This window comes from Vicugna pacos, chromosome 16, assembly GCF_048564905.1.
Source record: "Vicugna pacos chromosome 16, VicPac4, whole genome shotgun sequence".
In the NCBI taxonomy this organism is placed as follows: domain Eukaryota; kingdom Metazoa; phylum Chordata; class Mammalia; order Artiodactyla; family Camelidae; genus Vicugna; species Vicugna pacos.
Genome location: NC_133002.1, coordinates 2562981 through 2579178, shown reverse-complemented (window position 1 = coordinate 2579178; position 16198 = coordinate 2562981). Strand labels below are relative to the sequence as shown.

The following is a 16198-nucleotide window of genomic DNA, read 5'->3' as shown; positions in this document are numbered from 1 at the left end:
CTTTTGGTTTATGCAACATTTCCCCCCTAATTCTTCAGAAGTAGAAGTTTTTAACTCCTTCATCCCTATAGTTCAATCTGTTGGCAAGTACTTTCAACACTTCCTTCATAATTTCTGTGATTCACCCCTTTGTCTTTTAACTGTTACCACCAGAGTTCAAGCTCGCTTGTCATGCCGGATTACTACTGCAGCTCTCGAAGTTCTTCCTGCTGCAGATTTTCTTTTTCATTCCACCGTATTTTTTCTTTGATACTAAATTGTTCTGCTTAAAATACTGTTTTGATCATGAGCTCCCTTTGTTTCAGAATTGAGGATGCCTCCTTTTTCACAGACGGCCAGCAAGGTCTAGCTCTTGTCATTCACTGGCCTTCACAATGTGATCCTACCTCAACTATCCAAACTGTCTCAGCAGATCGATTTTTTAGTCATACCAGTCTTCTTGTACCTGGAAAACTTGAGAAGACGTGGTCAAGAACCAGACTTTTCCTCTCACTTGGCGCCTTGTTTTTTTCTCAAGGCTGTGGCTGGGAAGTTCCCCACATCTATTTGACAGTTGCCTATGGACCAGATCCTGCTTGACTTGTGTGACTATTTTTATCCTATTCAAATCCTGATCCCCTTAAGGGATAGCTTAAGATCCCTCTCCTCCACAAAGCCCACAGGACCTACTGGCTGTACCACACAGTGTGACACGTGATAACGTACCACCATTTCGTGTGTGTATACCTGCATGTGTTATCTCCCCAGTAACTCCTGGGAAGAACCCAGCACGGTTTGGGAAGACAGATGTCTATGAAATACCTGCCAGCTAAGAGGCCATATTTCGGGCCCATTCTGAAGTGCCCCCGGGGAAAATCTCTGTGCGAACCCTTCTAGCATCCTACTCAGCGGTGACGTCAAGGGACTCTCTGGCTCTTGACGAGGAACACTGGGGAGCTACTGATCTTCCCTGTTATAAAGGCACTGGGGGATATTGTAGCCATTGCTATTTTAGGGAGAAAGATGGCTCCAGAAACAGGCCCGATAATGACCAGGCTAAGAATAAACTTGGTGACAGACAGCAACTCCACGACTTAGATATTTGGCTAGGAAGGGAGTGCAGCCTCTGAAGCATTTCAGGTAGGTGTGGGCTTAGCAATCTGATCTGCTGCTACTTTCTGAGGTCAGCCTGCCGAAAGGCATGCGCATGGCCTGGTGACCGGGTGGTGACTCCCGCGCCGTTAAGTACTCATTTATAGGCATCTGCACGGAGGTACCCACCCGAACAAACACTAAGAAGGAGCAAAGGAAAGTGCCCAGGACCTTAGTGTAGTCACTGTGTCAACAGCAATATCAGATAAAGTGTTTTTATGGCGGGGGGTGTGGTAGGGGGAAGAGTCGATGCACCTGAGGTTGGTGAGTCAGAAACTTGGTGCCACATTATATGGCACCATGAAGCCACCTTATGTTCCAGCCACCCCATGGTGGCTGATGTCATATAATTACCCTTGTGCTAACTGGGCCAAGAGGAAATGGACTGGATGGAAGCCAGAATAAGGTTTAGTTACCTCTTAGCCGAGCCACATTCAGCACCTATGAAGCCAAATGGCTTCTGGGGACTCCTTTCTGTACCAGTGAAGCTATTGTCATTGTCAGCCGGATAATGGTTGGCTTTATAGGTATCACGGTTTTTTTGCTTGCCTGTCCTCGAGACAAATATGTTTTCATCTAAATGTATTCAAATGAGCCACACACAAGTTGCCCAGTTATGATATCTCAAGCAGGAACAGGGTCCAGACAATTCCTGTTGGCTGAACCAGGACTGAACTTAATCCTAGACTGACTCAGCCTCTCTGTTAAAGTTGTTTGAAATTCTGATATCCCGCCAGAGATTGTTTCTAAAGAGTTCTCAGTGTGAAGTATGAATCACAAATGAATGGACCCTTGGGAGATCAAAAGCGCAGGCTTTCAGTATGATTTCAGCACACATTGCTCGATTGCCTGTGATGTGAGGGCCTCGTGTTATGTGGGCTGTAAGGAAACCCCCTCCCCTCCATTTAGTGGGTAAGAACATAAAGCAGAAGATTTGAAAAGTGCCACGCAGTGAATACAAACAAGGGGACTGGGACAGTTCAGATGACGAAGAGGTTCTTCAGGAAAGACGTAGCATCTAAACTTGCCCTTGAAGCACAAGTGTGAGTTTTAAAAGTGCTGGATGGGACTAATAGGCATTCCAAGCGAATGTGATAGACGAGTGAGTAATGCAGTTTGGTTTGGACAAGTAGTGTGGTGCACTTAGGAAGGACGCGGAGGTAAAGCTGAAAGGGGAGAGGGAAAGAGGAAGGAATCACTATTTTTTTTGAGTGCCTACTGTGTGCAGGAACGGCCAGGACTTTAAATACATGATTTCATTTAATCTCTACAATAATGATCTTCTTGGGTGGGTGGTGATAAGCCGTGTTTTTTTTTTTACCCACAAGGAAACTCAAGAGGTTAGGCCACCCCTCAAAGTCACACATATCTAATCTGTGACAGAGTTGAAATGTGAAACCAGGTTGTCTGATTCCAAAGTCAGTGCAGAGCCCCGATTTGATAGGCTAAGGAGTTTGAGTTTAATTCAGGGGAAGAGTCACTGATGGTATTTGAACAGGACAGTGATATGATCAGAGCCATCTTCAGGAGATTGTTCTTGCAGAGACAGAGAGATTTAGAATGGTGAGAGATTAGAGACTAGTTAGTGGTCTGTTATAACTGTTCAGACTCCAGAGACACAGAGAAGGTTAGGTTTCCAAAGATGAGTTTAACTGATTGGATACAGGGAGGAGGAATCATAATGACTCCAAGGTGCTCAGCCTGGATCTCTAGGAAAATGATGGTGCCATTAACAAAAGTAGGTGAGTTAAGAGCGGTTACTGGTTTAGGGTGGAGGACAGGGAGAAGGTGTGATGTAGGTTTGGCATATTTGAGTTTGAGGTACCCATAAGACTACAAAGAAAGAATGTCCAGTAGACCTTTTGAAGTGCAGGAGAATTTGACTTTGGAGACAAATTTTGGAATTATCATCGACGATATGGGAGTGAGTAAGAAATGCCAGAGAGGGATAATGGAAATCGGAGGACAGAACCCTGTATCTAAATGAGAAGAAGAAGAGAAGAAAAGGAAGAGGCAACAAATGAGGGGCAGTTAGAGGAATGGAGCAACTGGAACAGTATTACGTCATGAACAGCAAGCGAGGAGAGGGTCAAGAAGGAGATGACTCTAGAGATCAGAAGGAATTTAGGGATGTTTATCTTGCTTTAGCATCAACCCCCTTTCTTAGCAAACAACTGGCACCATTAAGTTCAAATATGTCCCCCCTCCCCCCCCTTTTTTTTTCTGCTTTCAACTCTGTTACGGAGGAAATTAGGCAATAAGAGAACTGGCTATTAAAGATGTGTTTGGCGGTCACATTTTAAATTTAAGCTAGTGAAAGCTCTCAGTTTTACTGCTAGCAAAATAAAAAGTCTCAAGTCTTGCCCTAAAGCATTGGAGGTTTAGTTCCCACAAAGGCTTTTATAATTTGGGGGCTTCTGTCCTCTTCCTCTGTGATTCTCCCTGTGGTCCAGCAAGTCTCCTTTCATTACGTTCAGTACATGAAATCCATGCCCAGGATTCAGGATTCCGGGTTGCAAGTCCAATATGCATTGCGTTGCCTCGTCAACCTAATTTGTGAAATGGGTGGTACTAATTAAAGGAGAATAAAATAGCTAATGAAGGATTGTAAAGCACTTTGCTAATATAAAATGCAACATCAAAGCTGAGTAATAGTCTTAATTTAGGGTGAAGGGTTCCATTAGCAGAATAAAAATAAAAAGGACAAAGGGTAGTGTTGCTTTGTACCTTGGTAACTGTGTGCAAATCAAAAGTGTTGCTATCGATCCCCGTTGCTCTGTGGACTCTCAACCCAGGAGTTTGGCTCCCCTCCCTAACTCTCTCAAGTACTTCCCTTACTCACAAAGTGTGATGATGGCACCTCCCCGAATCTCCTGACAAACGCAAACAGGAACCTCCATTCAGCAGAGCTCCCTTGATAACTGAGAAGGTTCCTCTTCCACTTATCAGCGCCTTGATTACCTTTTGGTACCTCTTACCATCTGCGCTTAGCAAGAAGAATAAAGGGGTTTGAGCAAGTAGGAAGTAACAAAGAACCCGCAGTTCACAGAGAGCAAGCCAAGGGATGTCTGGAATATTTGAACATACGAGCCCATTTGGCGTGAGGCAGCCGACCTGCATCCTCGGGGTCAGAGGAGGCTGGAGAGCAGATCCAGCTGCTGGGAGCCTGAAACAAAGGAAAGCTGATGCTATCGCATGGCTCCTCACTGAAGTCTTGAAATTCTGGGCTTCAGGCACATCAACTTTTTAGGGTATAAAGGATCTAAAGGTAAGAAAAAAGACCCACTCTGAAAAAAGATGGGATACTGTTGGGAGTAAATCACCAATGAGTTTTTCCATCCCTTTCCGTGCAGATCACTGGTCCAAGTCCTCATAAAATGTTAGTAGGGACTGAAGTTCACCTGAGACACTCAGCCACCACTGCGGCCTAAAGCCAGTGGAGGGCAAGAGTTTCTTTGAGTCAATTCTGCGGGGACGATAAATAAATAAAATAGTTTTTAATAGTCTCCAAATGACTCCTGCCCTGAAGGAGCTTCCCATCAGATCTAGAAGGCAGGTTAAAGGGTCCAAAGTGGCAAGGGAGCCCTTCCAAAACAGTGAAGCAAGAGCAGGTTAGTCTCCCATTCATTCCACCTTCTCCCGATGTGCATTTGCATCCTCTGTGTGTTGTTTCACAAATTGCCTTAAGACTTTTGTGCATGAGCGTGTGTGTGCATGGCTGTGGATCTACTGCCAGATTTTAGTCTCTTGAGAGCAGAAGTTATTCCCTTTTTTTTTTTTTGGCAGGGAGATGCATTAAAGATTATGCTTGACTTGCACAATGATACTGAGGAAAGACAATAAAAATATTTCTGGGGATGGGTTACTAAGCAGGAAGTTTATCCTTAAAGAACTGAGTTGTTCAGGGTTATGGAGGAGAATTTAGGCATGATATAAAAGGGAAGGAAGAGAACTCTCCCTTGCGAAGAGGTCAAAATACTATAAAGCTGACTTTTAAATTTACGCAAAATATACAGAAGGAGCTGAAGAGAAAGCAGAAATCTGAAAATAATCATATCCTGATCAGATGACAAGGCAGCTACCAAACATATTTGGCCTCAAACCTGTTTATTAAAATAGATCATTCAACATACATTTTTCCCCCCGTAACTTCTATTCTGGACCTGACATTATACTAGAGGGTGAATAAGACCTAGTCCCTGACTTGGAGGAGCTCAGCATGTACTTTACAGGAGGGAGGACAGGACTAGCGTTCTGTTGAACATCTCTTAAGACCCAGGCGTTCTGCTGGAGGAACTGGGTAAGAGGGTGGGTTGCAGTGGAACACTGACTGATACAACTAACTGTAAGAGGTAGGTGTCCTTTGAGAATTTTGAAGACATCACTTCAGGAGACTAGCTGGGGGACGTATTTAATTCTCGAGGCTGAAGGCTGGTCAGAGGGTTAGAGCAGGACCCAGTGTGGGCTGGGCTGGGCTGGGAGGGCGAGGGCAAAAAGACATAGGGGGCTGTAGGACTTAGATCTTGCAGGCTCTGGCTCACAGGGGAATGGGTGGTGCCCCTGGTTTTCTCTGTAGAGCCGAGGAGATGGGGGAAAGGTCCACGGGAAGAGAAAGTACAAGGAGAGGAGCAGGGAACCAAACTGCTTTCCCATCATACACATTCTCGGTAAAAGGTTTTGAGGAGCAAAGACGATGTTTTTCTGGGTTTGTTCTCTGTAACACCTAGAACTCTGCCACAAGAGGCCGCTTCGATGTCTTACTTTTTAGTTCCTAGGAGCTCAAGAGATGCTGCTTTTAGGAATTCCTAAAGTATTCAGAGGCTGGAAATACCACCTGGCACCAGTGCCGAGATACCCAGGCACCATCCACAGAGACCCAGTGAGGCGCTGAGCCCGAAGTGGCAGTCCCTGCTCGGCCCCACAGCGCCACCTCTCACTTTCCCTTTCATCCCCTGCCTAGCAGGCTGCACTGTGGGTGGGAATAAAAGTCGACTCTCCTTTCGCATCCAGGCGGCTGCCAGCGGTCTGTTTGCCTTGTTCTTTGCTGGCAAATCATTAAACAGTCCCCCCAAAGAGGCCTCTTCCCCAGGGCCACCGCACGGACGGGGGTTCAGAGCTGTGGTCAAAGGGCTGTCAGCAGCCGGGCTGGAGCCCTTGGGCTGTCTCCTACACAAGCCTCCCCTGACGTTGCTCTTCTGAACAGAAGCCTCCTTGGCCCGATCTCAACCCCTAGTGGCTTCTGAGGCGAGACTCTGGGCATCCGTGCTGGCTGTGGCTTGAAGCGTTTTGTCCTCCTCCTCCTGATGCAGTTTCTAACTGCAACTTCCCCTGTATTTCCTCTATTGTTTCTTGATGGAGCACAGGCCCATGCTCCATATTTTTTCCACTTTGCAGTATGAGTGGAGCAGTGTATGTTACTGCTCAGGAGCTGGGGGGTGGGAATCAGCCAAGCTCCATGGCTTCACCCCATCCCCACTCGCAATGTGACAGTTAAAGCCTGAGCATGGATTTAGTTAAGCCGGCCCACTTGGATACAGTATCTGCCCTCAAAGGGCTTATAAAGCAGACCAGGAAGACAGCAATGTGGAGCAGAGTCTGCAGGGCGATTTGAAATCCCTACCACCTCTGAGCAGGAGACTAGGCTTCTTTCAAGATGTGGACTGTGGGTGTGACACTACCCGCTTCCAGCAGGTTTCCTAAGTTCCTACCATCGCTGGCATGAGTTTGGCTAGAACAAGAACGGCAGAGTAAGAAAGCAGACTGTGTCAAGGCTGTTTGCAGTTAGCAGGCTGGGTTACGTGTGAGAGTTAACTGCCTCACTGTGGTAAGAGTTAAGGCCACGCCTAGGAAGGGACCTGTCCGAAGCCTCCTTAGACCCTTATGCTGGAAACGTGAGGAGTGGGTGTTACCCCTGGCGATACTGCCACCTGCGTCAAGACCTCATCTTTTCTTTCTCTTTGAACAAGACTTGGCTGGCTGTACGCGGGACCTCAATGGTGCCTCCTACAGGATGGAGGTCAGAGGTGGTGGCAGGATCTCCCTAGGACAGTGCTCACTGACCAAGTGGCAGAACTCAGATGACATTTCAGGAACTTTTGTTCGGATTCTTGGCAGTTTGAGCCCCGAGTCCCTCACCTGGTGGAAGGAAAGTGTCCAAACCACGTGCCTGGGGTGTCTTCTAAGGTCCTGACCTTTGTGGGCCTCAGATCCTTGGTATTGTATTTCATAGTCTTCCTTCCAAAGCACAATGATGTAACTCAAATGATGTTCAGTGGGCTCCCTCTCCTTTGCTCTTAACTTCATGAGTAGCTTCTGGGTGCCCCTGTAAGTAGAGGTCATTCTGGGCTGAGTCAGGACAAAACTTGTTTCTACATGGGAATATAGTAGACAGAAACTCTGCCTCTTGGGTGGTTGAGGCTTTTCTCCGTCTCTCTCCCTGGTTACTGCCAAATAAGGTTTCTTCTCTGATACAGTTTCTTTCAAAAGCCACTCAGTTAGCTCTTTTTTCTTTCTTCACCCTTTCTTCTTCTTGCTTATGACCCTGTGAACCATCCATACCAAGATGCCAAGCAGAGTGTGGGGTCAGGAAAACCATACCATGGGACCATCGTAGGGCAAAGAGGTCCAGTTACATCCTGGAGCTTGGACACGAGCTGAGACAGGGACAGGTGAATTTGTAAACTGAAGAATGAAGTCTTTAATGTGGGGTGAGACGGTGGGGCAGATGGCAGTCTGGCTGAATGTCTATTATTTGGGCCTGAGTTTCTGTGACCTCTAATTTCAGGACACACCTTTCTCATCCTAAACAAACATGGATTATTCACTGGGAAAGCATCTCTGAGCAGCGTCTGGGTCTGGCTGCCTTGTTGTGGCTGGAAGAGACGAGATAAGCCTGAGGGGAGAGAAAGGAAGCTGAGGCTGCTGGGCAGAAAAAGCTTCGGCCCAGAGGGAAAAGAAGCAGACAGACCTGGCTCCTGTCTTGTTGCTAAGAATGATTCTAGTTTGAAAATTCTAAAAATGCAGGTCCTGAAGACTTCCGTCCGGGCGCAGTGGTCCTCACTTGGTGATGATCATTGTAGCGCACGGAACACTGCCCAACGTGTGGACCTGGAGGTGGCATGGGGGAGTGTTCAGAACTGAGGTTGAATTTAGGAGACTTCAACCTCCTTCTACGAGTTATGAAACGGAGGGCAGTCTGTAACGGAGGCTCACGTGCCTCATCTGTACAAAGCAAGTTTTTTTTTTAACTTTAATTTTATTTTTCAGGGACGAGGTCATTAGTTCGGTTTATTTATTTATTTTTATTATTATTTTTTAAATGGAGGTACTGGGGATCGAACCCAGGACCATTTGCATGCTAAGCATGTGCTCTACCACTGAGCTATACCCTCCCCCACAAAGCAAGTTTTGAAGTTCCGTCAAAGGTCTGGACCAGGCTCGGCTGTTAGCAATTCACATCTTTCTTATAAACTGTATGGCAGTTGGATTCAAATTAAGTTGTATTCATTCTTCCACCAGATTCTAGGGGCCAACATTATGCAAAGCCCCAGACTGGCCTTTGGTGGGCTCGGCGCCCCCCTCTCAGACTTAGTCACCCTGCTTTGTGTGGGAACTTGGCACAGGCTTTCACCCCTTCTCTTGTCGGCCCTCTTGCTCGCCAGCACCTCCGCCCCCCAAGGAGGTTTTCTGAACCCAGTTAGAAATCCCGGAGACCTGTCATCCATCCTCTCCCTGCTAGTCCCTTCCCATCAGGTGGCCCAAGGCTATGCTTCTCTCATCCCACCAACATTAGTTTCTTTTGTACCTTAAAAAAAAAAAATTAAGTTGAGCAGGCATACGTTTTCCTTGTTAAAAAAAATTTAACAAAACAGAGAAAGGGAAACTCCTCTTGACATTTCCCCAGCCTCCCACCTGAATTTACTAGGAAACACAGCCCTCCCGAAGAGGGAGTGACACGGGTAAAGGTATATACGTGAATGAGGTCCAGAAGTTTCCAAATCCAAGCCCAAACAATTGCTGTTAGGATCTCGCCTGTAGACATGGGCCCTGACCTCCTTAAATAAAGAGCCAGACAACCGAGCTGGGCCTTGGAGACCGTTCTGGTGCTGGGAGCCAGAAGCAGCAACTCCAGGCCGGTCTGCCCTTTCCCAACCCCCTCGCTACAGGAGCTTGACTTTATGATGCTGGTGTGTCCTGCCGCCTGAGATAAAAGTCAGGGAGTTCTAAGTTCAGGTAATGGGGGGTTGCATAGGAGAGAATGATTATAAAATCTGAAAAGAGGAAATGGGGAGAAGGCGCCTTTGATGCCTGGCCAGTGTTCCTGATTACAAAGGCAAAATTTGTAGCTGGCAGTAAAGTTACCTGTCCAAGGCCTGGGTGAAGGTCTGTAAGTGGAATCAGAGAAGGAAGAGATTATTGCGGCAGAGCCGGGCGGGGAGGAGGGAGGCTGGGAAACAGGAGACAGTAAAGAATTGCTTGCAAAAGCACACACCCCAAGAGGAGGAGATGCCACGGATAAAGTAAGATCAGCATTAAGTTCGGGGCTCAGTTGAGCCCTGGAATGCCCTTTGTGAGGAGGTAATGAGATCACATGGCCTCCTTCATGGGAAGGAGGCGGGCTGAGAACTGGAAGAGCTTGTTCAGTGGGGTTTGGAGGGCTGAGCACTGGAGGGAAGTGACCGTGGATAATGAGCTGTCCCAGACTGCGCCTGGTGGAAGGCTGGCCTTCAGAGGCGCTGTGACCATCACCAAGGGAGAATTAGTCAGAAAGGGCTTTGTCCCTTCCAGGAATGAGGAGGGATTTTATTCTTGCGGATGCAGTCATAAAAGCAACCACCATTTAATGAGCACTTACTGAGTGGCAGGCTCTGTGCTGGCGTATGTCCACTGTCTGCCGTCTTCACGATCATCAGGAGGCATTTTTGATTCCATTCTGAAGATGAGGAATTTAAGTCTCAGACAAGCTAAGTAATAACCTGCCCACGGTCACACAGGTAAATGATGGAGTCTGAATCTGAACCTTAGGTCTGTTTGGGGAGGGAAGGCAGAAATCAGAACAAATAAGTTTAAGGAGAAGGACAGAGATGCAGACTACAAACTCAAGAATACGAAATACAGCACACACCACTGAAGACCTGTGTCTTTATGGAGGTGTTTAAAATGCTTGTGCAAAGCCGAGTTCTCAGCCAGAGCGGCCTGGACCCTAAGAGCGAGTCCTCTTAATTTGCCTCTCATGGCAGGGACAGGGGGTCGCATCTCCTGGCCTTTCAGGAAGATGCAATTAACCAATCCTTAAGGCCGCCAAGTTCCCAGGAGCCGTCCCCAACCACACCCTCCCCGAATCGTGCAAGCGCATGTCTCCTGGCCCTCTCCTGGCATCACTGAGGGGACAAGTGGCCTGATGCAGAAATCATGTTTGCATCTTTGTTATTAGCAGATCTTGCACCCCAAGGAGGCAGATGCACTTAGATCTGTTTTCTTCTTAGGAGCCCTCTTCCCCAGCTGACATTCCCCGGAGGTAGTGAACAGCATCCTGGTCACATGGCCTTTTCTTGGTTTCTGAGAAACTCGCACTGTGAAAGAGTCAAACGACGCAAAAGTGTCGTGAGCGTGGTTTTCACGCCACAAATAGGACTATACGAGAAATACCCATGATACTTTATTTTCTTATGATCAACTTAGGTCTGACTTCAAAGTCTGTCCCACTAAGGTAGATGGAATTTGTTTTCGTGGGAGCTTCCCTCTCACACACCAGCCCAAACTGAAATATCTAAGGGACCCCTCTGCTACTTGTCCACACTGGTCACCACCAACACGCCCCTTGTCCAAGCTCAAGCGTTCCCTTGAAGTCCACGTAGTTTGCAGCATCCCTGCCAGGGCCCAGCCTGGGCCTGCGGCATCTCTGCCTGGGGTCCCCCCCCTTCCAGGTCATGGGCTGCAGAGTCCCACAGCTTGGCACATCTCCAGGCTCCTCCTCCCACCCTCGGGATTCCAGGGACTCTGTCTCCCTGCCCCCCCCCCTCCAGGCTCACCCTCACATTTCCTCAGTGCAGTTCAGCCTTCTTCACAAAAGGCAGGAAGATGGGTCTTCAGCAACACCTTTGGTAAATGCGCCCGAGGCGAGGAAATAGAAGGGAAGGCTCTCTTCTTGGGACGGGAGGAGGGGAAAGACAGGAACAAACTGCAGATAGCTCCCATTCTTTCTTATTCTTCCACAACAGCACAAAATAAAACTCAAATTAATACTTCAGCAGATTGTCCTATGATGGAAGCAATCAAAGCAGCACACCAAATTCTCTCTCTCCCCTCTCCTCTCTAATTCCTCTCCCAAAGCCACCATTATCAGGATTTTGATGTGCATTGTGTTGTCTTTATGGGTAACTATTGGTTATCTGGTTGTAGACATTCAATATTTAATTAAGAAAAACCTATGTAGCAGGCGGTGGAGGTGGGTCACAGCCCCAGGGAGAGGGAGGTACACAGACAAGGAAAGTACCATGCAGAAATACAGGGTGCTAGGAGGGCCCAGAGGGGAGGCCTCTAACCCATCCTGACAGAGCAGCAAGCACCAGAAGTGCTTGGGGACTGGAAACGAGTTATTTCTGGAGCGTGGGTGGCAGGGGCGTTGGCGCGTTGGCGGGGGGGGGGGGGGGGGTGGGGGGGTGGGGGGTGGGAGAAAGAGCATCAGAAGGGATGGTAAGCGGTGAGGTGAGGTGTGAAGGCCAGAGCTGGAGCAGGCAGAGCCTTTTAAGCTGTGTTTAAAAGCACAGGCTTTATTCTCAGAGCTATGAGGAGCCTTTTCAGAGCCTCAGGAGGAAGAGTGACGCGCCCAGATTAGCAGTTCAGACCACCTTGGCTTCAGTATAGACAACGTGTGGGGTGAGGTGCCCCCAGCTAAGTGGTGGTTTCAGTAAATTAGCATCACAGTGATGGTGGCCTGTGTGGGAGTAGCTGTCACGGGGATGGTGGAAAGAGGACAAATAAGAGAAACGTTGAGGAGATAGAATTGTTAAGAGTTTGGTGATTGGGGGGTGGGGTGGGTGAAGGAGATTAGCGGGGCCGAGGAAGACAACATCTGACTTGAGTGACACGTTCCCAAGGATTAAGGAGAGTGGTTCCAGTCTCTGAAACAGAGAACACTGGAGGGATAAAATGATCACTTCAATTGTGAACATCCCGAGTTTGAAGTGTTTCATTTAAGGATCTTCAAGCAGAAACAACCAGCCGCCATGTGGGGTCTGGAGCTCGAGAGTGGTCTGGGCTGGACATCTGTAATTACCACCTCTGTGTGGAAACCCCAGCCTTGGGATTGGCTGAGGTCGCCCAGGGGGACCGTGGAGAGTGAAAAGAGAAGAGGGCCTAGGTCATTCCTGGAAGTCACCACCATTTCAGGGCTTTGTGTTTGGGCCCGCATGCTTTAGGAATCTATAATTAGGAAGGCAGATTTTCTTGGTCGTGGATTGGGGGAAGGTATTGTGTTTTCAAAGTCAAATTTGTTGTTTTTTGTTGGTGTTGTGTTTGTTTTGTTGTTTGTTTCTTTTGTTTTGCTTTGGTTTTTACCTTATCCTACTTCTTTCCATTTCTTCTGACCCTCTGATCTCGGCTGTGTCGTCCTGGGCATGTTGCTTAAGTGTTCAGTGCCTCAGTTTCCCCATCTTTAAAATAGAGACAGTTATAGAGTTGTTATGAGGATAAAAAGAGTTAATACACAAAAGCGCGTGAAACAATCACTGGCCCACTGTATTTACTCAACAAATGTAAATTATCACCATCATCATCGTTAGCATGGACAATGGAGGGTTGACTGCAGTTCCTTTGGAGTTACCTGGCTCCAGAGGGTGGAGTCAGACAGAACTGGGTCCTAATCCTGTGTGACCTTAATTTCTCTGAGCCTCAAGCTTCTTTCTGTTCTTTAAGTGGGAATGATCACACCTACCTCGCAGTGAGATAGCATCTACATGCTCTGGCATGCCAAAGGCATTTACTAATGGTTCATTTCCTCCCCTTCCTTCTTCCAGTTGTCAGTTCAGGATCAGGGAAGTCTGGTGACTCTGACACCAAATTTTTTCCCTCCTCCTCCGCATCCTACCGAATAGCACTACAATATAGTGCTCGCTGGTTCCTCCTGCAAAGGCCTGGGGGGCAGAGTGGTAGTTGAATATTTGCAAACCCTTCTCTAAAGACTACCCTTCTCCAGAGTGACTTCCCCCCTCTCCCAATTGACCCTCTGGTCAGCAAGAGGCATCTTGGAGTTATCTTGAGAAAGCTGGACCATGGGCAGGGGTAGGGGAGACTTCTGTGGCCTGAAGGAAGGTCTCACATCTTTCGTTCTGCTGGGGGCAATGTACCCTCCTTGCTGTGGGCCCACCGGGTGAACACATACCCCTTCAGTCCCCAAGAAGGCACTGAAGTCACTCTGCCCTCCCACACGGGATTGTTGGTCCCCCTCCTCCTGTCCTCCCACAGGCCCTTGGATAAACTGGCATCATAACATCACGGTACGGTGTGTTTGCACGCTTGTCTTCTGAGCTTCTTCAAGGCAAGGCGCCGATCTGACTCATAGTCAACTCCTGAATGCGTCATCCAGGGCCTGGCACCAAGAGAGCCTTCGGTGTTGGTAGAAAGACGAAACGAACTGGCAGATGGACAGACTAATGGAGCTTGTTGAGATGGGAGCTGCAGCCTCCAACCTTACGCCCCAACTTTTTTCCAGGGGATTGGGGGGGTATAAATAACCTTTCTCCCACACCAAACCTCGATCACCACCAGACTCACAGTCCTTAAATTCTGGAGCAAGAACCGAACTCCCTCCCATCTCAACACCCCCTGCCCAGAGGCTTTTATTCACAAGACTACAATTCAAAGTGACGTAGTGCATATTTACTGAGAACCTACTGTGTTCACGGGACTTAGTGATACAGTGAGAGGAAAGAGCCTGAAAGTGTTTTCAAAAAGTGACTGTGCTTTTAACCCATCATTGACGTGGTTATGTTCATAACCGTCTTCATAAATGCAAAGTTCTCTCTGGTTCCTCTGATGGTTCTTTCTGGAAGTTTTTTAGACTTCAGCAGCAGTAGAGAGGGAACTGTGGGCAGCTCCCTAGTAAGAAATCTCCTTTCTTGCCAGGACACATGGGGTTTCCACCATGTGGGAAGTCCTGGCCCATAGGATTATCCACAGCCAAATAAATCTTACCTTGTTCTCACAGTACTCTGAGAATTAGATTCAAGTGAGTGTTAGAACCACCTTAATGAGAGGAGAGTGTATAGGAGGGCAGTCTCAGCCCTTTAATGCGGGAGTCCTCTGTCCTGTGTATTGGACCCACTTCTCCCTTGTCATTGCTCAGCACCAGTCAGCCTAGAGACTCAAGGTCTTGGACTGGACCTGCCACAACCCCAGAGCAGGTGGTCTGAGTTAGCTGCACCTCCACCACATCATCCCTGCAGACAGGACGAACTCCTAGGAACTGCTGTCCAAGGCTTAACTCTTAGCTCAGCCTCATCCCAAAGTAGCCTGTTCTCCCAATCGGCACCCTGCTGAATCCCAGGAAGGGTAACGGGGGATGTTGAGAGGAGCAAGATGGCACCGAGTGAGAAGACCCAGTGGGAATCTCCATGGCAACAGCTGCCGGAGGGGCATCCGAGGAGGCAGGAGGCACCAGCAGCACCCAGCACTGCCCTGGGAGAGCACAGAGGGAAGGCAAGATTCTGAAGGCACTGATACAGGCTCTCAGTCTGGGGTTTGGGGAGCAGAATTAGGAGGCTAGGGAGGCTGGGGCCAGGAGAAGAGCCCTTTGCAGATGGCCGGTTTGGAAAAGCAAGGCTTGAGGGCTACTGGAGTTGCTTTGCTGCAGGCTCTTCATTTAGGTCCCAGTTTTGGACCCCCCTCACTGCTGTCTTCCCCCGCTCTGTGCATCCTTAGCTCTTACCCACCACAATGACAGCGATGGCCATTAGCTTGCTGGGAGGCCACCTAATAAGGGGGCCCGCTGTGTCATAGCACCAGGAGACCTGCCAGGTACCTGCCTGCAGCGGTGGGGAAGTGCTCGGCTCTCACAGCTCTCGCCATCTGCTCCCTAGCGCCTCCCTCACCAGTCTCTCCCCCTCTCTCTGCAGTCCCACCCCCTGTACCTGTGCAACGCCAGCGATGACGACAACCTGGAGCCTGGATTCATCAGCATCGTCAAGCTGGAGAGTCCCCAGCGGGCCCCCCGCCCCTGCCTGTCACTGGCCAGCAAGGTAGACTCGCACTCGATCCCTACACACTCCGAACTTCACCCAACTCTGGGCTGTGAGGCCCCTGTGCTCTTTGTCTGCTTGTTTCCTGAGAGTGATGTGCCCAATTCAGGTTTTCCTAACCCGTGCCTGGGCTGAGAGGCGTGGCAGTTCAGGCCTCTGTCCTTCTCCCGCCAACCAGTTACCTGCAGAACATTCTGGCTGTCATCTAGCGTATGCACCCCCCCAGCCCCTCCCATCACCTGGCATTTCCTACACCCCTTCCCCTGCCCAGCATCAGAGCAAAGAGGGGATTGGCTAGAGAGCTTTTCCATCTTTCAGAAATCTTTATCGAGCACCATTCAAGAAGAGCAGAAACAGAAGCCCTTGCCCCTAAAAAGTTTACACTCTTCCTCCGAGATTGCAAACTGGTGGCCCCACATTTCTACAGGACACCACTAGCCGGAGCTGACAGCAGCTGCCACCTTTCCGCAGCCGTGGGCTCTCTGGTTTGCCATGCTCCCCACTGGCTTGCTACCTCACAGATGCTGGAATCCCTGCTTCAACATGACTGTTTTCTGTGTTTATCACCTGCCAGGTGGGACATGGGACAGATACTTTTGACATAGTAGTTCTCATTTACTTTTCACAACAATCAGGAAAACTAGACATTATTATTCTCTATTTGACATATAAGACAAGTGAAGATCGGAAAACTTCAGGAACTTGCCAGGGTGAAGGGGCGGAGCTGAGATCTGAACTGAGCCTTGTCCAGTTCTCAAACCTGGGCTGTTCGTCTCTGCTCTGTTGCCTCCCATTCTGGCTGGGAAAACTGAACATAGCTGAAAAGGTGC

The 16198-nt window shown here is 48.6% G+C and overlaps 1 protein-coding gene across 3 annotated transcripts in view; it reads left to right on the top strand.

Moving 5' to 3' along the window:
- The window catches only part of RNF43 (ring finger protein 43), a 57983-nt gene that overhangs the window by 28506 nt on the left and 13279 nt on the right, over positions 1–16198 (top strand). For all 3 annotated transcript variants that reach the window (XM_072940190.1, XM_006219108.4, XM_072940191.1), the window contains one exon: positions 15246–15368. In XM_072940190.1, coding sequence (XP_072796291.1) covers positions 15246–15368 — 123 coding nt within the window. The remainder of the gene's footprint in view (positions 1–15245; positions 15369–16198) is intronic.